Raw genomic sequence first — 27,124 nt, forward strand, 5'->3', positions numbered from 1 at the left:
TATTTAGACAGTGTGTTACATATCCCAGTGCCCCAATAATTACAGGCATAAACCTAAACTTGTAATCTGGATAGAGCAACTGTAAATTTCTCAATAGTTCAGCATAGATAATATTTTTGACTGATCCTTATGTTAACATGCACTGAGCAGCTGATTTTCACAACTGTACAGTTTGTTTATGTATGTATGTATGTACATATGTATGTATGTATGTATGTATAGTTCATAACTGAAAGAACAGTAACAGTGCCTATCATCTTTACAGGCCCCCCACACTGGTTAAATTTTTTTTCAGCTTGAACTTCTGTGGTTCCATGTTTGTAGGGAAAGATTTCTATAAAATTGCAGATTTGGGGATACAGGATTAGCTGAAATGATTACTATGAAACCTGATGGGAGAGATATAGTCTAAAGGGAGAGGAAGGTGCATTGGGTAAAAGACAGTTTGGAAAATGAAATAGCAACAAGTAGTCTATAAGCTGTACAAACAGAGAGAATACAATATCCCAGCAAAGAGAAGGTTTTTGCGTGTGTGTGTGTGTATGTGCATGTGCATGTGAGTGTAACAGTACAAAAGATTGTTGTGCACTGGACTTGATGTGTTGCATCTTATTTCTGAATTTGATTCTCATTGATATTGATTCAAATTTATTTTGATTTAATCCCTCTTGGAAAGATAAATCAAGTACCCATAATACCCTTGGACTTATGTTATTACATTTTATCCAAGCTAATATTAAATATAGAGACTTTATAGTGCAATAATGTTTACATTAATTGAAAGTCTAGAAGCTGCACATTAAGGAGTGACACAACTAGTATTGCATTGATTGATTTAAGAGAATTATGTCCTAGAACCATATTAGATTACTGCTCTCACATCTGGGACAAGAGTGTACTGCTGCTACATGTACAAACATCTGGCGCTGCACTGTACACTGCAACAGATACAAACATCTTGGCCTACATAATTTAGATAACCACTGATTCATTTACTGCAACCACTGCCCCACAGATGAGATATTTCCTCTCTGGGCATCTTCGAATGCTCCTACAATGGCTTTTGCTTCTTGTACTGACTATCAATATACTTACTTCAGCCAACACACTTATCACTTTTCTTCTCATCACTATTGCATCTCTTGAATCTCCCACAAAATACTTTGTTTAATATATTATTATCCTGAATTGTAACCATTTAAAACTCCCTTTTTTCCTACAAACATCAACTGTTGTTCAAAGTGAACATCAGTTGCATTGTCTCCACCAATCTAGGCAAGCATGCAGAAGGTCAAGGGTACAAGCCCATCCTCCCTTGATAATCTCAGAAAAACAAAAATATTTCCAACTTTAAAAAAGTCTTTAAAAGAAAAGTAATCAATGTGAAGAGTTTATTTCATTTGTTGCCATTCTGAGAGTGACTGTTTCCTCACACGAGATTACAACTAAGTAGATAAAATACATTTGATGTAAATGTGTTGGAAAGTAAAATATTGATCATCTATTTGGTTGCTAGTAGTTATGATATAACATGGAGCTTCTACTTTTCCCAGACACAACACAACTTACATATGAAAAACTGTTTTCATGCTTTCATGTTATTTTCAACAATTTATGCTTAGCCTGTTTACAGATAAAATTACTTATGAATCTTGCATATTAATGAATTCTTGAGAATTTTTTGTTTTCTTGTAATTTTTCCCCAGAAATTCTATTCCTGTCCAAGAACAATTTTTTTCCAGGTTGAAACTTATATTATGCTACTTTTATATTTTTGCTTTAAAAGTATTTAACTGGGTAAAATATTACTTAAAATAAAACTGAGACTAACTACGTAGGCTACCTACTCCTTGACTTTTCTATCCTTGGTCTGTAGTCTTTTTATTAAGGGCACTGCTTGTGTGTTTTAGATATATATATTACCACTCTCTCTCTTCCCTTTACACCGGCATGGTCACATGCTTCCGGTCAATAATCCTTTCCTTCCTTGGCTTTCGCCAAGCAACGCACGCACCACTTTGTCCCTCTCGGGTCTGTGCCTCATCGCGTTCATACACACATAATTTTTCTCGTCTGGCCATAAAGCCTTTTCTGTTTGTTTTCCAGTCTTGTTTTTTGTCCGCCACTACATTCCTCCATGGCTAGATTTAATTTGCGTACACAAATTTACTCTGCGATCCATGAGACGAGCCGTTTTAGCGATGCGTCCTGCCCAAGCTCGTCGAAACGCCAGTGTTAAAACGTGGGTGGCTGATGAAGGAGAATGTTCTCTATGTGGCTCGTGTGTTCTCGTCTACGTTTGTTTGCAATGTCCTGTACCCGGATATGCACCTATACATACAGGTGGATGTCGGTATGCACATACCTGTACGTATATATGCATATACTCATTTACTATTTGTTTTTATTTATATATATATATATATATATATATATATATATATATATATTCTGCCTTATGCTAACACAATTTTTACTTAAATGTTGTCTCCTCCAACCCTATATCATGCAGCAATTAAGATGATTTTATTTGAATGTAATACTTCAAATAAGATGATTTTACTTGAATCATAAGAAAGCAGTGCATTGAGCTGTATTTTCTATAAGCATCTACTTATACTAGAAGGTGGGTGAGAGACATTAATAAAGCCTTGCATACAAATATACATTTTAACAATGGAACTAGTTCTTCTTGGTGCCAACTCTCAGTTTTACTCATATCCATAAATGGGATGCATAAGTCATCTTTCAGGTGAAGCTTATCGTTTTCATCACATTTTTGTCTTACCCAGTATCAACTTCTTTGTCCCTGTAGTTATTCTGGCTGCTCTAATGTAAAATTCTCATTTCATAGCAATATGCAATTACGTAAGCTATAAATTTTTCACAGCATGATGCATACAAACTTCCTCTTTAATACTTTATCACTAGCTTGAGGAATTTATTGGTGTAGCAGATATACAAAGTCATAACATTTATGCCTTTCTCAAAAAGGCATTAATGATAAAAATGAAATATCTTCACTGGGAACTGACCTCTGTTGGTGCTATCTTCATAAATTTATATTGAAATTGTCTGTTGCTATCAAGAGCTACATTAGAATATTCTATTATTTAACTAGAGAACCACTGTCTGTAGATATTGATTCAATGCTTTGTTTGAAGCTAAAGATAGGTGTTTTTTTTATGATTTGACCAGTGGCTCCCACATAGACTAGTATATAACACATCTTGGTCAAAGAAACACCAAGTGAACTTTGGGGAGATCATAATTATACAGTATTAATTAATTATTAAGCTTGTTGAAAATCTAAAACTGATATATTTTTTTTTATGTTAAACATTTGAAAATGCAGAAACTGTTGATTAGCTAATTTTTGGCATTAGAACAATTCTTTGTATTCATAGTGTCTGGTTTACAACTGACAGAACCCATATTGATTTTATTCATAATGTTTGACATTTTCAAATATTGCCAAAAACTGACTGGTTTAAAAACACAAAAGGAAACAAAAAAAAAAAAAAAAAAAAACAAATGGGTGGCAGTAGGGTGTTAGAACAGTTTGAAATTATTCAATAGTTCTCTCAATTTCAATAAGAATTCTTCAAATTTAATATCAATCATTTTATAACATTGATATTATAAATTGATCTTTTACATTTCCTACCAATGTTTCAAACACCATCAGTGTTTCTTTTCTTCCTTGTTTGTGTGTATTATGTGTGTGAGTATGCATGTGTAAAGATTAAAATTTCAATTTTTCCTTGTTAACTTGCAATTGTTTCAGTATAGGAGGAGAACAATTCCATAACTGAATTGTAATGTTGAAAGTAGTATGTAAATAGCTGCAATAAAGTTAATTTGTAGTTGATACAAATTCAATTTACTAACACCATTTGTTTGGTTAACTGACATATGTGGAGAACAGAATATATATACTTGGGACTTTGCAGTAGAATGTTTGGATGTGTTTTTTTTTTAACTTGATAGCAGGTAAGAACAAACAAACTTAAAGAATAAAGTATAATGCAACAAACTTTCAAAGTAACAACATTCTCAAATAGAAACCACATAAACTGAAATCTGATACCAAGGGATGTTACTGAATAAAAGACAACCAACTAATTCAAATCAAAAAGAGATTTGATATTGAAAGAATATTAAATACAAAACACTCTTCTAATGTGCTCAAAGAACCTTTAGAAACAAAAATTATTATTTACTGGTTGTTGTTCAGTTTGGATTAAACAAACCTATAATCAAAAGTGTCCCATTCACCACTCGATCATAATTTTCAAGCATAATATAATTTGGACTACATTATCAAATGCTTGTTTTTTTTATTTTTAAGACAAGTGGTGACTTGAGGAAGATTTGACTGTTATTCCTAGTAAGTCAAGACCATGGTGAGCATTCCTCATTAGCTCATTTACTGGTTGTGTCAACTAGGTAAACTGTTGTTTGGTTAGGTCAAACAACATAAACTGTTGTTATTCAGGACAATATAACTTAATTCATTGTTCAACTGAATGATGTGTTTTTTATAAAAACATTTCACTTTGAGGTAGTATTTGGTCAAAAAGAGCTTTCAAAGCTCAGCTCTTAAACTAAAAGCTCTAAAACCAAAACTAAAACCAAGATTTTCTGATCTTGTCCATGTGAAAAGGAAATATGTACTTGGATGCTGGCAGACTGCACCACGAATATGTTACAGCTTCCACATCAGTACTTCCTGTCACCACAGTCCAAAGTTTGTCACGCCCAACTTATTATACACAAATACACACATACACATAGACAGATGATTTTAAGATTGACCATCCTTCCCCGTCCCCTGCACACACACAGCAATCCCATTCTTCTGCACCCCAGCCTGCACTCCCCACTCCTTACACAATGAAGGATCACTATCTGATCCTTGTCCTATGAAAATAGTTCTAGAAGAAATTCCCCTCTGAACTTCTTCCACCAAGTCTTTTTTTTTACATTCTGGATTTCACAGCACACACAACTACAATGTGACACTTCATGACTTCCAGTAGAAAAGAGCCAGCATCTTATTCTTTCTATAAGCCTTTCTGAGAAATTCTGGGATTGAGTTTTTCCCAAACTCTAATGTACAAACCTGACTGGTAAAATAGGTGAAATGGATTTATAGTACTGCATAGTAAAGCTATTAATATAGTCAATCTGTTGTTAAATATAGGAGTGTGAGATTTTCTGCCTCATGGATTCTTAAACTACACACACACAAATATAACCATCATTATATATATATATATATATATTGAGAGAGGTAGATCCTTCCCTTTTAATTAAACTATTTACAATATGTTGAGATTCCTATAATATTTTGATGCGTGGTTCTTTTTCTCTTTCATTTACACAAATTTTAAAGAAATTATTGTCAATTATCTCAGATAACAGCTTTCAAGTTGGTTTTATAATCGATAACTGTTTGCAGGATATTAAAATAAATTCATATAAAATTTATCAATAATTTAATCAATCATAATGTTCAAAAATGTTTAAGACAATTGAATGATTTATCAAATTCTTCCCCTGGTGATATCATTTATTACTGAAGTAGGCAAATTTATGTTGTTTTTTTTTGTATGTCAGTAGATATCAAACAAAACTTAAATGAGAACAATAGAGTTCTAAAAAATAGAGTTCCTGTTGTAGATGGTCAATAGATATGTAGTCATTCTTGTAGATCAGAGATTCTTAAACTTTAACCATAGTGACCCATTTTGGTAAATCAATGATAGCTTCCTGCCAACTTTTTTTTTAATATATTGCATTAAACTTTTTGTACTTTCTTTTGAGAAATATTTATCAGATTTTATTTGCAGCAGAATGTGTTGTAGCACTTATGCCTATGGCATATTGTATGACTTAAAATAATGAGTTTATTGTATACAGTGTTAAGGTGCACCTCAACATATTCATCAACTTTTCTATTTTATCAAATATTTCAAAAGAAGACTTTTTTTCGCAACCTTTTCAGAATTACCCTATGGCCCAATGTTATAGATTATCATTTCTTGAGTATAGACAGAAACTAATGTAGATAGTTACTTGAGGAGATAATCACTGGAGTTGTTGTTTAGCTACAGGACAGCTCTGTTTGAACAGATCTTTCATCAAAGGTGTTCACGCATGGCTCTGTGGTATATGAAGAACTACTTTGTCCGATGTATGCTTCCTTAAGTTACGGTTGTGATTTCAGGAAAGTCTGACACATTTCTAGCAGTTTGAGTAGTTAAACAAAGGCTTTTTCTTTGGCTCACGATTACTGAGGTTGGTGGTGATTGGTGCATATGCTTGCTGCTACTGGTAGACAATAATTACTAGTACAGATTTCACTAGGTTAGGTGGTCATTTGCATGTAAGCTTTTGTTTGTACCCTGATAATGGAGGTTCGATTTATCCAATGTTTATCTGCTTCCATTACTGGCTGCATATTTTGGTGAACTACATCTACCAACATTATGGATCTCTGAGCCCCAACCTGTAACTCCTCCCCTTTAATTTTCTCTTATTCGGTATAAGTTTGATCTGTTAATAATATATAACTATCTTTATATTTATACTTCAATATTCATCATCTGAAAATCTTTGCTTTCTTTCTGTTTACGTGTATATCATCATCAGCATCATCCATCATTTTAAATCTGGGTGTTGTCCCCGTTAACAGGGATGGCCGGATCTACCTCAGCGCCATAGCAACAGGTCTGTATGATGTTACTTCATTTGGGTTTTTGTTGGTCTTTGTAATATTTATAATTTTGCTTTAGTCCAGCATCCAGATTCTGAAGATTTGACAGTGTTGGTACAAGCAGTTGTAGAAGGTCTATTTGTTTATCTTTTACTTCTTTCAGCCACTAGACTGTGACCATACTAGGGCACTACCTTGCAAGGTTATGTGTCACAAATTGAGCCCAGTATATTTATTCTATCAGTCTCTTTTGCTGAATCACTGAGTTATAGGGATGTAAACCAAAACTAGTTGTTAAGCAGTGGGACACACTCAAACCCACCTACACACACACACACACACACACACACACACACACACACACACACACACACACACACACAACAGGCTTCCATACAGCAACTGCCTACCAAATTTACTCACAAGGTATAGGCTAACCAGAGGCTGCAATAAAAGAAGCTTGCCCTGAAACTGAACCTGAAATCACATTGTTGCAAAGTGAACTTCTTAACCACACAGCCATGTCATGTGTTTTTAGATTTCTTTAATGCATTTTGGGAGTTTTAGAAAAGGACCAAGTCAAAATCATTGTCTCGGCCGGAGGTATATATTTTTGTTTACTCCTCTTTGTATGGTATCTTGGTGGCTAATATTCGACAAATATCTAAGGGTGTTTTGTTGCAGTTGAAGTATGAGTGTATTATTTAAGGCTGTCACTGTAAAAAAGGAGTGTGATGTGATTTTTGTTGCTGTTGACAATGATGATGCTAATTACTCCATTATAATGTTTTACTGTTAGTTTTGTGATTTACGTTGGATACAAATGTTGCTTATTTTCTATTTTCCTATAGTCTATTTACTTATCTTGTCATATCCTTGTTTAGGTCTTTGATGCAGAGTTTTATTTCAGTTGTGTGTGGTTTTTGTGTTTAAGGTTGTCTCTGTTTTAAAGTTGGTTATTTCTAGTGTTGGGTTTTTTTTATTAGTCTTTAGAGTTGTAATAATTTTGCTTTTGTCCAACTTCCAGATTTTTTTGTTACCTTGCCTTGTGGAATATATTTTTTAGATGCTTCTATAATTATTTTATTGAGTGTACGTACAGCAGAGTCTATGTTAGAAACTGTTTTTGAATTCCGAGAATCTTTATAGTTTTTATTTTATTATTATTATTTTTTTTTTTGGTGTATTTATTCTATTGTGTTTCTTTGAAGTTCGTTAAAGTATTTTTATTTTCTTCACTGATGTGTGAGAGTGTTGTATTGATAATTTGTAGGTGGTCTGTGGAAAGTTAAGAGAATTGTTTGCCAAGTGATAGTGGTAGCTAAGTATGAGGAACAGAAGGTGATAAGAAGAGAAGAGTTATTGTAATTGTTGTTTAACCCCTGGTCAACACTAATTGAGCAGACCTATGATGAAAGGCATTCTATCTTGTCTTTTTCCTATGTGCAAGGAACCTAAGACTACATTAATTCAGTGAGGCCTTAGCATAATACAACGTGTGTTTATGTGTTAGTGTGACTAGTTTATAGTGTATATATCGGATTGTAGTTAGGGTGATGTTTATAGTCAATGGAACTTCTATATATTGAAGTATGTGATTCTAGTGATATATACAGTCATTGTAACAAAAACATATTGAAGTGTATAGTTGTGGTAATATATATATATATATATATATATATATATAGTCATTGTAACATAAAACGTTGGAAGTTGTTATTGCTCTGAACAAGCAGATTTATGATTAAAGATGTTATAGCTTTAACTGTATAATATTTTATTAAGACATAACATATCTAGGATTACATTATTTAATATGTTCTTCCTCTTTTAAGATAGCATGATCTGAGGAAGATTTGTTTACTACTTCTAGCATAACCATGTACAGGCTTCTTCAGTGGGGTGTATAGTTGTGATAATATAGATAGATATAGGATAGATGAATGAGGTGATGATTGTGATCTGGGTAAAATATAAAACTGCATTCATGATGCAGTTCTAACCACCTGAAGGATGTGTGATCATTGCAGTTGCTAGAAGTAGCAACTATATTTCCCTTCTATCACGTCCAATCTTTAAAAACATTGGCAGGTGACATTAGATAATGTGATCGTAGATGTGTCACATCTGTTAGAGATGAGATGGCATGGTTAGAGTGTCTTTAATTAAGTGTTTATTCGATTAGGACTGACCTGGGAATAAACAACCACTGATATATATGGAATAGTGTATCTACCACATTCATCTGTCACTCTACATGCCATTCTTCATGTAGCCAAAATTTTTAGGCCCTTCTTCAATGGGGACTTTGCATTCAACACAGAGCCAGGAGAGGCCAAACAGTTGTTAATCCTTTACAGAGCAACACTACATGGGAGAAATCCTCTGGGACAGTATACACACACTCACACACACACACACACACACAAATATTCTATGCCTCATCCAAGAAAAGATCATTAGTTTGATAGCAAAGCTCTCCTCATTGTCCCACTGTTTTTTCTAACCACTCCACCACCCACATATTCAGTCCCAGCTGCTAAACTTTAACAATTCAAATTATAATTTGACTAATTGGTTATTTCCAACCCGTGCCAGTGGCATATAAAAAGCACCATTTGAGCATGGTCGTTACCAGTGCCACCTGATTGGCTCCCATGCAGGTAGCATGTAAAAAACACCTTTTGAGTGTGGTCATTGCCAGAACCGCTTGACTGGCCCTCATGCTGGTGTCACGTAAAAAGTACCCACTACACTCTCAGAATGGTTGGCATTAGGAAGGGCATCCAGCTGTAGAAATTATGCCAGATCAGAACAGAGCCTGGTGCAGCCTTCTAGCTTGCCAGCCCTCAGTCGAACCATCCAATCCATGCCAGCATGGAAATCGGACGTTAAACTACGATGATGATGATGATATATGTATTATGATGAATGTAAACAAACCAACATTTTCTTTAGAAGCGTTGAAATGTGTATTGTGAGATACAAATAAGATAATATGGTAAAATACAAATAAGGTCATCATCATCATCATTTAACATCTGTTGTCCTTGCTGGCATGGGTTGGACGGTTTGACTGGGCTGGCATGGTTCTTTATGGCTGGATGTGCTTCCTAATGCCAACCACTCCAAGAGTGTAACGGGTGCTTTTACATGCCACTGGCATGGGTGCCATTTGTGTGACACCGGGGTGTGTTTACGTGCTACCAGCATGGGTGTCAATTTGCGTGATACTGGTATCTGCCACGACTGTGATTTGCTCGGCTTGATGGGTTTGATACGTTTGAAAATAAACTATTACCTTATATATATATATGTGTGTGTGCGTGTATTGAGGGTGATAAATTGAATATTAATTCAATTAACATCAATATAAAACGAAGTGGCCTAGCATATAAAAAATCTGAAAATTCAGAAAAATTGTATTACATGAGTATAAGAAGAGATGACCACTAAGTGGACATCCGATATGCTAGAAAGAGGTCATCAATAACACAACCACAAAAGAAAAATAGTAATTATTTTTCTTTTGTGGTTGGGTCATTGACGACCTCTTTCTAGTATATCGGATGTCCACTTAGTGGTCATCCCTTCTTATACACACATATATACATATATATATATACATAGATATATGGCAGATGGAATATATGAGAATTTATCATTAATCATGGCAATTGTTTTGACACATCTAGTATCGATTCCTCAGGGATGGGACACACAACAACTGGTTCAAGAGCATCTGGCAGTGCAAATGTATCTCGTCAGGTAATAAATAAATACAACTCATTAAAATAACTGTTCTGCAATGTAACTTCTTGTTTTGTAGAAAGAAAAGCAGCCAGACGGAGGAAATATCTTCATTTATATAGAAAATCAAAAATAAAATCACAGATGGCAAAAAAAGAAACGAACACACAATGCAGCATGCAAAGTATTAAAAATACAGCTTGCCCGAGGGTGTTTATACATCCATATTTGTTAACGGTTATTTATAATACTTTTCTCATTGGATTGGTAGTTTGTTTCCTTTTTTGCCATCTGTGATTTTATTTTTGATTTTCTATATAAATGAAGATATTTCCTCTGTCTGGCTGCTTTTCTTTCTACAAGCATCCGCAAAAATGTGAGCATACGCACACGTGAGGTTTGGTGCACTCATGATCACAAAGTGAGTTAGCAATTTACTAGGTGTTTGTAAGAATGGGAAGGTTAAAAGTAAACTTTAAGTCATCCGGAGGAGTGGCTGTGATGTAAGTAGCTTGCTTACCAACCACATGGTCCCGGGTTCAGTCCCACTGCGTGGCATCTTGGGCAAGTGTCTTCTACTATAGCCACGGGCCGACCAAAGCCTTGTGAGTGGATTTGGTAGACAGAAACTGAAAGAAGCCCGTCGTATATATGTATGTATATATATATATATATATATATATATATATATATGTATGCGTTTGTGTGTCTGTGTTTGTCCCCTCAACATCGCTTGACAACTGATGCTGGCGTGTTTCTGTCCCCGTAACTTAGCGGTTCGGCAAAAGAGTCCGATAGAATAAGTACTAGGCTTCTAAAGAATAAGTCCTGGGGTCGATTTGCTCGACTAAAAGGCGGTGTTCCAGCATGGCCACAGTCAAAGGACTGAAACAAGTAAAATAGTAAAAGAGTAACTAAATTAAATTATGTTGATGGTTACTTAAAATTCATTTCCACTGCATTGTACGAAAGTACATTTACATGTGTGTAGGCATCTTGAGAGTTGTCCAGAAATTCTATTAATGACCTTCTCGTTGTTTTAACATCCACTTTTCCATGCTTGCACAGAATTTATTGAGGCATATATTTCTACAGCTGGATGCCCTTCCTGTCACCAACCCTTGCTTGTCTCCAAGTAAGATAAATATTACCTCCGTCAGGCTGCTTTCTTCTACAAAACAGTAAGTTACACTGCGGAATAGTCATTTTAATGAGTTGTATTTATTTATCACCCGATGAGATACATCTGCACTGCCAGATGCACCTGAAACAGTTGTTGAGTGTCCCACCCATGAGGAATCGATGCCAGATGTGTCGATACAATTGCTATGATTAATAATAAATTCTCGTATATTCCATCTTCCGTCTTTCATTTGCCATATACATAACGATCACAGTAAAAGTGACTGTGCTTTACTAGTAAGCAACCAGGTGTAAGCCATTCATTTTATATATATCATCATTGTTTAACATCTGCCTTCCATGCTGTCATGGGTGGGAACTATATATATATATATATATATAAAGCTCACACTCAAAGAATATATATATATTATCATCGTTTTCACATCCACTTTTCCATGCTTGTACAGGTTGGACAGAATTTATTGAGGCATATATTTCTACAGCTGGATGCCCTTCCTGTCACCAACCCTTGCCTCTCTCCAAGTAAGATAAATATTTCCCCATGACCAGACATGTTTTTATGGAAGATTGGAGCTGAAGGACATTGCTTGCATGACAGTGACACTTACAATTGTCATGCAAAGTGAAGGTGACAGTAACACACGCACATGCATGCACACACACACACACACACACACACACATGATGGACTGCTTTCAGTTTTCATCTGCCAAATCCACTCACAAGGCTTTGGTTGGCCTAGGGCTATAGTAAAAGACACTTGTCAAAGTTGCCATACAGAGGGATTGAACCTGAAATCATGTTGTTGGAGAAGCAAACCTCTTATCATACAGCCACTCTGGTGCCTGTATATATGTGAAAAATTATCCAAAGATCCTTGGACAGCTTTAGTGGAGATTGCTCCATTGTATAATATTTATCTCAAGCTGCACTTTGATTGGTGCAGCTTTATGCATGTGTCAAACTTTACACTCTCCATACTGGTACAGCTGCATGCTTTTACCATTCTTTTTTCATTATTATAAGTTACTGGTGAAACTGTTCCCTGCTGGATTTTTATTTATTTATCTATTTATTTATTTATTTCCAGACAGTTTATTCAGAATATTTGTATTTGTTATACTATCCAGATTCTCATTTTGCATCTGAACAACTAAGCTACATCCTACACATCCAGAATACATAATATCTATTAAATAGTTGGAACCCGAAGCAAACTAAGTCGAAAGTGAATAGAATAATGAATTAATTCTTATAAATATTGATTGAAAAAAATGTGTCTATAAAGTTAAATGATGTTTTCAGTTAAAATGGTTTTGAAACTGAACTGAAACATAACTGATATCTCTTAAAATAGTAGTTATACTATCTATCTCAAATGAGATTTTAGATGCTAGTTTTTCAAGTTCATCATCATCATTATTATTTCCGTTATTATTTTCGTTTTCATTATTTTAAAAAGATTAAAAACTGGAAACAGCAATGGCATTTTATTAATAAGCTCATAAACAGGTCTGCTAGTATGAATATTTGCTTTAAATCTAAAAATTAATACCAAATTCTCTATTTCAGAGTGAACTTATTGTCAGATCATCAAAGGCGACATCAACTCGGCAGAGATTTATTGAACTTATTGCCAATCTTTTAACTGGTTCAGTTGATAACTACATAAATTACAGGTGAAACCATCAAATTGAAAAGGGGAAAAAGATTAAATGAATGAATGATAATGACTAACTTAAAGATATTTTATATTGATATTGAGATTTCAGATAGCTATGCAGTCAAGAAAGGCACCAAGTTCTGTTTGCATATCAACAACATATATATATATATTTATTTACACACAAAAGCAACAATATTTCTATGTCAACCTAGAATAAAAGAAGAAAAATTAAAAGACTAATTGCAAAATTCATAATATAGCAGCCAATAACATTTCAAAGGAATGAACATTTAATCATGCATATTGGTGTGTGAAAAAAAAACAAAAAAACTAAAAACAAAAAGCTGTACAAGGAAATGTCTATTTAGATCACATTCAATGTAAGACTTGCCCTATATGTCTTACTATCAGATATGCCCAAAGGAGGAATTTAACAGAATATATTGCAGTAGTTTTAATTACTTCTCATAAGGTAAATATATTTCATGCTATGAAAATAGCTCAAGTCAATCTATTTCCATAATTTCCGATACTCTAATAATTGTGCTGATCCACAGCAATAATAATAATAATAATAATAATAATAATAATAATAATAATAATAATAATAATAATAATTGTAGAATATTATCAGTGTTAGATGAAGAAATCTGAACATGTAGAATGCAACTTTGGTATCTAAATCTTGCTTTAGATAAATATCAGATAAATATCATATAGCCTGTATGGTAATTATATTACTAATAGGGAGCAGAAGGAGATGGGGAAATGGAGGGAGAGAGAAAGAGAAAATGGATGGACTAGATCTGTTATTTAATTTTACATCCATTTTTGACTCTGTAAACTAATTCTCAAAAAACAAAGATTCTTAAAGCCAATATCTAGTTCAAAATAGAAAAATAAAATGTATTCTTCAATATTCAAATTTTAACAAGCCTTGAATTACATTTGAAACAAGAAACAAACTAACACCAATTCACTTCTCATTTCAAAAGTTTCAGTTCAGGATTAAGTATGAAACCCCCCCCCCCCCCTGAAATATTGAAAAATACACTTATTTTTCTGTAACCAGACATTGATAAGAGGAAGATTTTATTATGTTACTGTTTCTAGAATGAAATGACAATGCTTCAGGTAAATAATTAGATTTCAGCATTTAGTGGAACATGTTTCCTTTTTTAACAGAAGAATGGTCTTCCCACTGTTAATCCTTCAACCTCAAAGAGGAAGGAACAGCTATTTTACAGTTAGACTGACCGAAGCAAAGAGAGTAATGTGCCCTTGCTTAAATGCACAACACTGGTTGTTGTTTAGTTCTGGGTCAGCCATGGTTGAATAGATCTATGATCAAAGGCCTTCCAGACATGACTATGCTGCCTTTTTCCAAGTTACAATGCACTCAGGATCACATTTTCCAGTATGTCCTTTATTAAGATGTCCAGGCATTACATATGGGGAAATTTGACTGATATTTCTACCAGCTGAATGACTATGTAGTGGGTGCCCTGTTGGCTTGTCAATGCAATATTTGCAGCAAAGTTTGAAATGGAGACCTTACAGTTTGTATTTAGCACCTTAACCTCATGGTTACTGAGCTTCTAAAGCTATATTCTACACATTTAATAGATCTGTAGTACATGGAACTAGTAAATTTACACAAAACAAATTGCTGCTTCAATTTTAACAACTAAATTTTAATAACTATTGTTGTTATTCAGATCAATATATTCCATTTAAGTTTGATTATAATTGATAACTATTTCCTAAACTATTCAGAGGAAGAGTCAAATCTAATGTTGAATAATAGGTATGTCTCTCTAAACAAATCCATTTGATGAGATAAAATTGTGTTGCAATAAATTATTAACTAAACTATGAAACATTGGTTTGAAAATAATATGGATAAGAAAAAACTGGAGGCTAAGGAAAACAGTGAGAGTCTTTCAATAAAAACCAGTTAATAAATTTTGTAAACTTGAATTAATTTTTATATTGAAGTAAGGAAATGACTTCTAGTATTTCTGGCACGACAATTTTTCAGAGAAGAATAAGTCACTTCTTAGTTCTCTAAAGAGTATAAGCCTGCCAAAATTGTTAGAATTAGTTTCTTATCAAACTTCACAAGCTTATTCAATTTTATATATATAAAAAAAATATATATATATATACTATGATAAGCCTAGAATGGGTAGGTTAGGTTAGTATGAAATAAATATAACTGAATGAAATTTGTGTAGAATTTGATAGCAACAGGATATTAATGAATATTTGCAAGCCATTTTAGAGCCAAACATTGCAAAGATTATTATGTAGAAAGTTTTCTGAGGGAGATAAAATTATTAATATACCAGTGAAAAGAATTGAAATACAAAATCAAAGCTAACAATTGGCACCCATGTTTGTAAATAGAGTAAGGATAATACTTTCTCACAAAGTGATCAGCAGACAACAATAACAACATTTCATATTGATAAAAAATATCAGAGCTAGGAAATGTCTGGCTTCTTAAAAAGATGATCTTAAAAGGATATTTGAAGTAATATATCAAACTCCAATGTAGTAGGTATGACACTAAGTTCCCAAAAGATGCCAGTAAATATTTCTGTGCTGCCTGCTGCAGGAACTTCAGTGTATGTTACCACAGAAAATACTGTGACAAGTCTGGTGTGCAGATAAGCTGAAACTAAACAACATGTTTAGATATAAATCTACTTAGGTACTATTTCAAACTAAAGTGTCTTAAGGAAGTAACTGTGAAGATGTTCCCTTCACTGTTCTTTATGATTTGAATGGAATGTTTGGTGATTCTGGTTGATCAAATACTCACATTAGAGTTCAAAAATTCCATGAACTACTTCCTATTCTCAATAATCATACATCTATGAATTTTTTGATATGTTTACATTCATGATGTGTTCCTATGTTAGTGACTTGTAAGTATTGCAAACTTAAATTACTAATTTGAAATAGTGGTAGTGTTGAAGAGATTTTGTCTACAAAACTCTCACCCAGACAACAAATGAAAGGTTTAACAGGCTACTTTAACTGGTTTAGAAGTCATCAGAAAGAAAGGTTTATACTGATCTGGTCCTCTACCGTACATAAATAAAGTATCTGGGCTTATAGTATCTAGTTTTAGAGTTGTCCAAATTATCTACTGTGAGGGCTTAAACCGTCTTAATATTGATGTTAATTTTTTTTTTAAGAAATGCAACCAAACCTGAATCTACATGTTCAAATTCCCCATTAACAGCATCAATTTCTTAGATCTTAGCAATGTCTGTCTCTTTCTCCCTCTCACACACACAATGCTGAAAACATTACAAAACTTTATCAAGCTATTTCTATTAGAATGCTCATCAGAGAAATCAATAGCTTTTTACTTGCAATGAGTTTAGTGTATTCTGCCAAAGAAGCTTAGTACATTGAAAGTAAGGTTAGTACATTGCAAGTAAGGTTAGTACATTAAAGGCAAGTGAAATAGTTGGATTTCCAGGAAGTTCACTGTGCCTTAGGAAGAGCAGACTAAGAACATAAGACAGATAGTTTGCAGCATTATATTCAGTGCTGGACTATTTAGTCAGATTATCAATTTACATTATATTGTATTCATGTCTGTTCATATATCAAGATAAAGAATGTATGTTGGCAACAATCACAGGTTGGCTGATCTGTAACCTAACTCTTCTCAGTTCATGATGTGTTTGGCACCAGATGCACTGATGTTATTAAATTTAGCCTGCATTACAATTTATATCATGCTTTGGAGAAATAAAAGTATTTTGAATGCAATACTTTAATTTAATTAAGAAGAGCAAGAATCTTTTATAATTATTGTGTTTTAAACACTTTGAAAATATTTTGCAGGTTGATTTAGAAATAAAATTTCTATCATCCCTTGCCAAAATTTTACACAGAAAACTATTTAATTTGCATCAAATGGTAGAATCTATACAGATTGAGTTTAAAAGAAAAATAACAGGAAAAAAAAAATAATAAAATGCTGAAAATGAGCCAAGAAAAAGATAAGGCCCCCAAGGAAATTGCTTGAAAAGAGGATGTAAAACAAATGATTAGTTAAACAGATGTCATCCTCACATGTAGCAATCTCTATGCATTATTTACCGTGAAATGTTTTAAAGCAATTACTACCTTATCACCTATACATTTAATTTATAGATATTTACTGCATGTTGCTAAATATGTAATTTATTATATTCATCAATATCATAAGATATAATAGGCTGTGTAATTAAATTCTTATTGGGCATGTATGATAGTGATTCTGGGACAAATCTTATCTACATGTGAACACATCAGATCCATACCCATCTCACATAACTGGACACAGTGAATGGCCCTGGCTGTAATTCAAGTTGACCTCTGCAAGAAAATGGCATACCTAGAAGAAATTCACAGCTACATACTATTGTGTTACATTCAAAGAAATCAGCAAAACGGAATAAGATATTTTTTTTCAAACGTGTTTTTCACTGAAGAATAAGCAATATGAAAGAAAGACAAATTAAATCAATAGTTTTTATCAGTTTGTAGATAATTAAATATATTGATTTTTCTAGACAGAAAACAATATTAATAAGATCCAAAATTCTCTATCTCATAAGTTGGAAACATTTATTCTTCATAAATGTTCTAAAATAGTTTTATTCTCAAAAAAAAAAAAAAATAATAATAATAATAATAATTTAAAAGCAAAGTTTTGATATATTTCAACTGGAATTGGTTAAGTTTTAGCTTAAGAGATATAACTTCCAGAGAAATCCACAAGAATATGAAATGACTTAAAGAAATCAATAAAATAGTAATGATAACATGTTTGGTATCTAAAGTATAATATATAGTAGTTTCATGAGGAATGATGTATGAAAATATAAATACTATCCACAAGACAGTATTAAAAATAATATAAACTACTCCAAAGAGTGTAACCAAATACAAACATTAGGGTTTTATGAGGGAGCTTTAAGCAATTACTCAAACTGGTAGAAATAGTAGTCTAACATCTCATCAGACCACAGCCAATCTTCTGATCAAAGGAAAGAAGCTACATGTCCATTGGGATTTTTTCAACAGTGTTGGTTGCAACTTCTAACCATTGTCATTTTCCTTTCCCCCTCTTCCATGACAAGAGGCAGGATTTAAACTCAGAAAACAACACAGTTGGAATAGGCATTGCAAAACATCCCTTCTGGCATTGTAACTATTCCTTCAATTCATTGCTCTGGATCTGTAACTTATTTATCAACTCTTAAAAGGATGCAATGAAATGCAAAGTTGACTGGCAGAATTTTAGCTTACAACATACACCCCCCCCCCCCCCAAAAAAAAACAAAGAGCAAATCTTGCAAAGCATTCTATATAATGTTCTAACAACTCAGCTGACTTAAATAATAGTCAAATCTCTCTCAAATCACACCATACCATCTTAGAAGAAAACAATACAACAGAAAATATAGTCTTAGGTACACTGTGTCTAAGAAAACAAAGGACAAGATGGTCGCAGCTGAATGCTATTATTATCCATAAGTCTGCTAGATCAAGTTTGACCAGAGATTATACAATAAAAACTAGTGCATCACAATAATAGCCTGATGACTTAAAAGTGTTTTCAATTTTACAGTTCTTATATTAAGCTATCAGCTTCAATACTAAAAACTATTTATCTGGAAATATGTATGTTAATGTACCAAATATACTATTTCAATAAAAATATCCAGGCTCTGTTAGTTCATTCAGCGTTCACATTATGTTTTAAACATTATTTTGGACCATTTCAACAGAATGTTCTATTAACAGGAATTGGGGTACATTTTTTTTTTTATTTAATTTGAAAATAAGAAATATCATAAAAATATAGATATTCCAATCAATACATTAGAAGTAAAAAATCAATAACAGCTAAGATTACAAGAATTGACATATGATCAAAAGATTAAACTAAGCTAATATAAATATTTGATCTCACTTGGTAAAAAAATACAAAGAAAAACACAAGACTTGATACAAATCATAACATCATAATGAAATGCATTAATGTGATTGTCACTAAAAAGAAAAACAAGTGAGGATAAAATTTGTCTACCCAAGAGTTATATGGTAATGATGTTGGAATAGTATCAGCTCTTCCATGTTATGAGTCATATAAACTGACAACATCAGAGACTATAACAAGCTGTGAGACAAAAGAACAAAAGAACTAATAACAGAATTAGAATATATCGTAAAAGTGTCTATGATACTTACTTGTTCATTTCGTCTTGAACGGCTTCCTAGAAATAGAAAATTCAAAAGAAAAATAAGCATTTACGATTCTGAATTTTAAAGTAGGGATATTTAATAAATTAAATTTGGAAGAAAATTTTGATTATACTCTTTTACTCTTTTACTTGTTTCAGTCATTTTACTGTGGCCATGCTGGAGCACCGCCTTTTTAGTCGGACTAATCGACCCCAGGACTTATTCTTTGTAAACCTAGTACTTATTCTATTGGTCTTTTTAGCCGAACCGCTAAGTCACAGGGACGTAAACACACCAGCATCGGTTGTCAAGCGATGTTGGGGGGACAAACACAGACACATACATATATATATATATATATATATATATACATATATATACGACGGGCTTCTTTCAGTTTCTGTCTACCAAATCCACTCACAAAGCTTTGGTTGGCCCGAGGCTATAGTAGAAGACACTTGCCCAAGGTGCTATGCAGTGGGACTGAACCCGGAACCATGTGGTTGGTAAGCAGGCTACTTACCACACAGCCACTCCTAACAGAACAGAAAATTATAGAGATACAATGACAAACTTTAATAGTAATGATCAGTCATATTTTTTTAGTAAGACATGTCACTCTAGTTTGCGATTGATTTAAAAAACCTTCCTCTCAGATTTCACAGTTGAATACTTAACAGGAGAAAGAACATCCAACTGATAATAAAAAAAGTGAAAATCAAAAAAACTAGTATTCCAATGAAAATGATCCCAACTTCATAAACATGGAAAAATATATGTAAAATAGTTGGGTCTCACATGTAATATAGGCAGTTGATTAATTTACATTATTCATGCAATTGGTTGACAAAAACTCTCTCTAGAGGTGTTGAAAATCTAAAAAATAAAGCAAGAACTATAACTTCAATAAGATCAACCTATTGAATTTTTGGGAAACATAAAAAAATGCAGATAGGAGTGGATGATACCAATCTTCTTGAGATCACACATGGTTTTATGATTCATAACTTCCTGTTTTAAAGTTACGTAAATTAAAAGCTTTTATAAAAATTTCATGTTAATTGATGTTCCTAACATCAGCTTCATAATGATAATTATTTAACTAAATTCTTCATTATTTTCAAAATTAATTGACGTAAAGGCAGAGGAGTTCAACAGAAATATAGTGACCAAAGGATTAAACCTTGATAATGGCAACTAGCAGAATAGTTCACCTTTTCTCCTTTTATTTGAAGTGGAAAGTAAATCATCATCATCATTGTCCATTCTTCATGCTAGCATAGGTTGGACAGTTTGATAAGAGCTGGCCAGCCAGAGAGTTGCACCAGGCTAGATATAGTTATTTATTTTTCAATGTAATGTATACAGTGTAAGTTCAGGTCTAGTTAAAGTTAAGTATTCTATATTGTTTCTTTTTCTCATTACCCGTAAATGCATGTTTTGAGATATTTCATTGGTACAACTCATGGACAATATATTATTAGCAAATTTAAGTCAAATTTAAGTTCAGTTTTTTTCAAGTTGTGTAATTAATGATAGGTGTGCAGGGAAAATGAAACAGAAGAGCAAACAGTGATACTTTTGCACATCAAGATGTTTTGCATTTAGTTACAGTTCTTCACTGGGTAAATTTATTTGAACATTAAATAATTACTTCTAGCTGTCCTCCTCACTAAGGAGAGAGTGGTAAAGGAGGGAGAGAAAATAAAACAGTGAACTTATTCTGCTAGTTGGAAGCCAGTAGAAGAGGGGAAATGACATGTGAATGCCAAAAAAAAGTTACTATATTAAACTTAGAAAAAAATTTAACATCGTTCTGAATCAAAAAATTAAAACTATTCCTGACTATAAATAAACCTTTGACTGTTGACTAAAGACTGAAATTGGTTATGTGGTAGAATAATTCTATTGTGCAACAAACGCTGGTTTCATCCTTAAGAAGCAAAACCTCACCAGTTTGAATGGACTTGTTCAGTGAGAAAAAAAAAAAAACATGTAAAAGTTCTAAAAACATTATCAATAAAAACTCATTGAGTAAGAAGTACAGCTATATTTACAAAGGAGTGTAAAAGATAATTCCAAAACTTGTGTATAAAACTATGTATAAAACTTGTGTATAAAACTATGTATAAAACTTGTGTATAAAACTATGTATAAAACTTGTGTATAAAACTATGTATAAAACTTGTGTATAAAACTTATGAGTAAAAGAAGTTTACCATCAAGTGGGTGAGATCATTGAGGATATTTTACAGATGAACACTAAACAAAATATCAGATCTTATATTCTAAATGGTGCTTCCAGGTTTAGTGTTACTAGCATATAGTTGTTACACATATACAGGAAATCTAACCACATGTAGCTACTCATGAAGGCATATCTACCAACATGTAACTATATAAAGTTTTACATTACAGCTATCATCTAATTATACATCATCATTATCATCATCATCATCCTTATCCTTAATATCTGTTTTCCCTGCAGGCATGAGATAAACTGGTCTGCAGTATGACACATTTCATTTGCTCTTGTCTATCACAAAACCCATCATTCTGCAATCTCTTCTCACCACTTCTAAATGTCTTCCTCTACAAATACTCTCTACTGCCATAACATGGAACATTCTCATCCATCACTCACCGCCATATTTTACATGCACAACATACTTCTATTATACACTGGACCGCAAAAGAAATGCGATTTTTTCAAATGTCATTTTTATATGGTAAATTCTGAAAATTTATTTTGGGGATGTAAGTGTAAAGTCATGCTGGTTTATGACTGAGACCCAAATTGCAGGTAACCTTTCAACTTTTCTTGAAACAAGATGCCAAAACACAGATGTGTTGAATGCTGTGGGTGGCAGTCGCAAACAATTGTCATGAAAACCGAAATGCATGTGCATTTCGTGGAGGTTATGGGTATAAAAATCAACTTGAACCACATTCCTGGTATTCGTAATTTGGACACATCTGGTATGACCCAATTGTCAGCAGTGCAGAGAGAAAAAGCTATTGGCCGATTGCAAGCAGGGCAGGGTACCCTGGTTGTTGCGGAAGCTTACAATGTCCATGTCAACATCTTCTATCACCTGCAACGATGATACAACAACACCAAGAGAACTGCAGACTGTGCCTGTAGAGGGCACCCACGGTGACCATGCCCAGGCAGGAGCACTTCATCCACTTACAATACCTCTGTGATTGCTTTAGACTGAACAGTGTGACAGCTCATGAGTATCATGCCAAGGTGAAATTACTTCTGAATTTTATATCAACAAGATTATGTACCATAATTTTTTAATGTATATGATTGCTGTGCTGATGAAAATCAACTGTGAATTGAAACTTCAAATTACCATTAAATATTGAGTCATCCCATAAATAATGCGGTATTTTTTTATGCTTCTTTTATTTTTCAAAATTAAGATAAACAAATTCTTTTGTAACCTAAAATCTACTCTCCTTCATTTTCTACAATGCTCTTCCACTTATCTGGTAGACTTGCAAGGCTCCTCTTCCAAAAGTCACTTGTCTGTGACGAAAAATGCTCCTCCAGAACTGTTCTGACTTTATCTACAGAATTCATACTTTTTCTGTCCAAATGATTTTGAAAACTGCGGAATAAATGATAATCAGATGGGACAATGTCCAGCAAATATGGTGGCTGGGACATCGTTTCCATTCAAACTACTCCAGCGTTTTGAATGCCATCCTTGCTGTATGTGGCTGAGCATTATCCTGATGGAAGAGCACCTTTCATCTTGAAACCAAAGATGGTCATTTTCCTTCTAGCACTGACTTGAACGACTGGTTGAATGACCAACTCCAAGCTTCTCTGTAAGTTCCTCAATAGCTACGATGGGATTTTGTTCCACCAGGGTTTGCAGGATGTCCTCATCAAGCTCTACAGATCTTCCAGGATGAGGCTCATCTTCTAGGTTGTATTGTCTGATCCTCATATACTGGCTTATTGTCTGATCCTCATATACCGCATTAATATTCCTCACGCTTTACGTTGCGTTGTTGCCTTTATTGAACTCATAAAGCAAAATATGCTGAATATGCTCCTTTGTTACTTCCATTATCATCATCATCATCATCATCGTTTAACGTCCGCCATTATAGCTTTGAAAAAATAACTGTTAAAATCAAACTTTTGTAGAGATCCCTACATTAATGGTATTAATGCAGCTGATGTCTAGCATGTATATCTGTAGTTTAATATCCAGCAGCAGGGATGGGTTGAGGGTTGAGGGGTCTGATCTGAATGCTTACAACAGAGTGAACTCTACTGTAATCTCCTAGATTACAGGTACAAGGGGGTGCTGAAAAGTTCCTAGCTTTGGGTAAAAAAAAAAAGAATACAGGAAGTCCAGTTAATTATGATTTTATTCAACATATTCCCCTCTTAGATTCACACACTTATTGTAGTGGCCCTTCAGTTTTTCTAAGGCCTGTAAAAAAACTCAGAAGGTTGAGCCTCCAACCAGGCCATCTGTGATATTTTTAAAGCCAGGAACTTTTCAGCAGCCTCTTGGATGTAATATAATAACATTTTACTAAACAAAATTTCTAAAGTGGTTTCTTTGGCTAAGAAATAACCAAACAGAATAATAAACTGATACTTCACATGATCTGAGAAAGAAAGATATAATGTCAGATTCCATCAGGCACTTTCCTAATGTTTTAGGATATGGGCTGACTCCTCTCAAATATATTCTAATGATTTGGAAGAGTCATATCACATACCAGTTGCTGCCTTTCTCCAAAGTTTTTTTTTTACCACATTATCCCTGTGAATTTCTCAATGGATATATATTTTCAAGTGAGTTAAAAAAAATCTAAAGAGAAGACTACATGGATAGTGCGGCAAACAAAAAGAAAGGTGGTGGTGGTGGTGGTGGTGGTGGGGAGAGATAAAAGAAATAAAGATAAACAATTGTGTTTATAGGCTTTAATATTATGACTTCCAAATTATAACAATATTAGTTTCAAAACATGGTTTCAGATCAAAATTCTTACAAAACAAATTCAAAAAATGAGAAATTACATAAACAATGAAATCAAATGTCTGTGATGAGGGTAAATGAACCATGAAATGATATATAAATTATCTTATAGATTTATTAAGTAAGAGGATGGTAGTGCAAATAAACATGGGCGAGATAGATACAGAGTGAAGTGACTTCCAATGAAATCTCTTTCAATAGCCATAAAAAAGCTTGTTTGTTAATCCTTTTGGAATAAATCGTCATTCAGCATCATCAATGTCATTACCATCATATATATCATCATTTTCTTTCTGTCTATATTTCCATACTTTCATCATTTAGATATTTGTCACTGAGCCAATTCAACAAGAGCTGTATTAACATTTTGTTTATTAGAGCATGTATAACTGGAGCCAAGATATTTTTCCTTTTTTTCTTTTAGCAAGAACGAGAGTGAGAAACAGAGTTAAGGAAAGAATAGCAATGAAGTATAACAAAATGTTAAAAGCTAAGTAAGCTACATATAATGAATGCTATTAATTATTATTATTATTATTATTATTATTATTATTATTATTATCATCATCATTATTTTTTCTTTTTTTTTTTTTTGCAACAAGGATGGATAATGGGATATTACAAGGACAAATAAAAACAGTAGGGGTTTATGCAGAAATCAATTATGAAAAACTAGGTTTGGAAAACAACAGAATACAAAAGGAATATGAAATGAGATGTTTCAATAGGACAGCAGCCTACAGCCAATAAAGGAACCTCAAAGATTCTTGATTGCCTTCCTGCCAAGAACAAGTGCCCACTCCCAGTTGTGTTTCCCCATCCAACAGGCACATCTTGAAGGTAGATACATTCACTCAGGCCATACTCACCACTCTTACCCACCTTTCAGATAATTTTCCCTTCAACAATTTTCTCTCAAAAGGTATATTGTTTGTTTGGTCACACATTCTGTTATCTACAGGGTGAACTCATCCATGATGCAATTGCACCTGAGCTCTTCCTAAGATGGATCTTGAATTAATATTTGGTGCCCATGTGTACAGAGTCTGCTGTTGGAACTGTGATCACCTGATGTTATTGGCTTCTGTTCATGATGATGTGGATTTACTGGTTGGAACTGGCTCAACTCATTCCAAGTAAACACCAACAACAACATAATGCTTAGATCTTAATACTTCTACAATCAATAAGATAGATACCATTCAAGTGCTAGGTCAATCTAATTCACTCTTACCATCTCAATAGGCTGAACCTCATATGGCTACATTAGAAATTGCCATAAACATCTGAAAACATCTAAAATTCATTTTGGATTAAGATGCATTCAACTTCATAGTAAATTGATATAAGGTAAAAGCAACAAGCTGTACTGGAGGAGAACTATGACAGTTAATCAAGTGAGAACTAGTCAACCACATAAAGATTGTACATACTTCATTCTAGTTTGACAATTATAAACTGTGCATTTAATGTACTGTATATAGTGGCCAGGGCTTACTTTAAAAGGTTTCAAAGGGAAACATCAAAATATACTTACATCATCCATCAAGTTTTCAAACTGAAATATAAGAAGAAAAAAAATTATTATTTCATTTAATAACACTTTTGGAGATAGCTTAAACAGAATATATTAAAAATCATTTTTTTTTACATAGTAGAATCTGAGAAACAAATATCATTTACTGTAAAGACTGTTGATTATAACACTAGTTCAGCTGTGATTAAGCAATCCATGGCATGCATGTAGTGGACTGGATGATTCAATGTGACACAGGTCTACCTTTCTAGTTATACTAGATTTCTACCTGGCTAAAGACCATACTTCAATATTCTCCAGTCTACTTCTGTACTCCAGCCAATACTAATGCTGGTCACAGTGGAGGCATGCATGACAGACTTGGCCAGAGAATGACAGTTGCTTTCATTTGCACTTATTGGTGGCACACATTCCAGCACAATGTTTGGGCTAATGTACTATTTATGTTTTTGCTTGTTTAGGCTGAGTGGAGGTAACAGTATTTGTAGGATACAGTTGTACTATTGTTTTGGAGCGTTATTTATGTATCTGGGTGTTTGGAGGCAATTGTTTCCACACAGTAGAAGTAGCTGTGAGAGTTGAAGAGAAAATTTCTAGCAGTTACACATTTATCCAAGAGAAACAAGAATGTTGTGCAAACAATACATTAGCTCTACCAGGGATCAAGTTAGTCCTTCATGAGGGTCCAATCTCTCCACAACAAACCACTATGAATGCAAAACAGCATACTATGCATAGATTATACACAGACCACATCCACAAACCACCCATACAAAGAAAATATTAAAAAAATCAAAACCATCTGGAGAAGCAAGGGACAGTTTTGTTACTGCAGCAAACTTCAACCATCACTACACGAAAGGTAAATTGCTATGATATAACTAGAACAGAAAGTCATTATGTTCTGTCGAGTGTGTTCTTCAAAATAGATTTTAAATAATATTCACTTTCATGAAGTACAAATTAACATTTTATACAATCTAAATGAAGCAATATATCAAGCATTATTTTAAATCTTTAAAATCTAGTGA

At 33.4% G+C, this 27,124-nt stretch overlaps 1 protein-coding gene across 8 annotated transcripts in view; it reads right to left on the reverse strand.

Moving 5' to 3' along the window:
• Positions 1-27,124, reverse strand: part of LOC106871165 (AP-1 complex-associated regulatory protein) — a 250,197-nt gene that overhangs the window by 65,260 nt on the left and 157,813 nt on the right. For 4 of the 8 annotated variants that reach the window (XM_052967474.2, XM_052967471.2, XM_052967475.2 and 1 more), the window contains 2 exons: positions 26,094-26,114; positions 19,548-19,573 (listed from right to left, as the gene is read on the reverse strand). In XM_052967474.2, coding sequence (XP_052823434.1) covers positions 19,548-19,573; positions 26,094-26,114 — 47 coding nt within the window. Of the gene's footprint in view, positions 1-17,611; positions 17,686-19,547; positions 19,574-26,093; positions 26,115-27,124 lie in introns of all 8 variants that reach the window. The other 4 variants (XM_089351435.1, XM_052967472.2, XM_052967476.2 and 1 more) reach the window with 2 other exon arrangements.

The sequence above is a fragment of the Octopus bimaculoides genome, chromosome 4 (assembly GCF_046866305.1).
Source record: "Octopus bimaculoides isolate indiv1 chromosome 4, ASM4686630v1, whole genome shotgun sequence".
Lineage (NCBI taxonomy): Eukaryota > Metazoa > Mollusca > Cephalopoda > Octopoda > Octopodidae > Octopus > Octopus bimaculoides.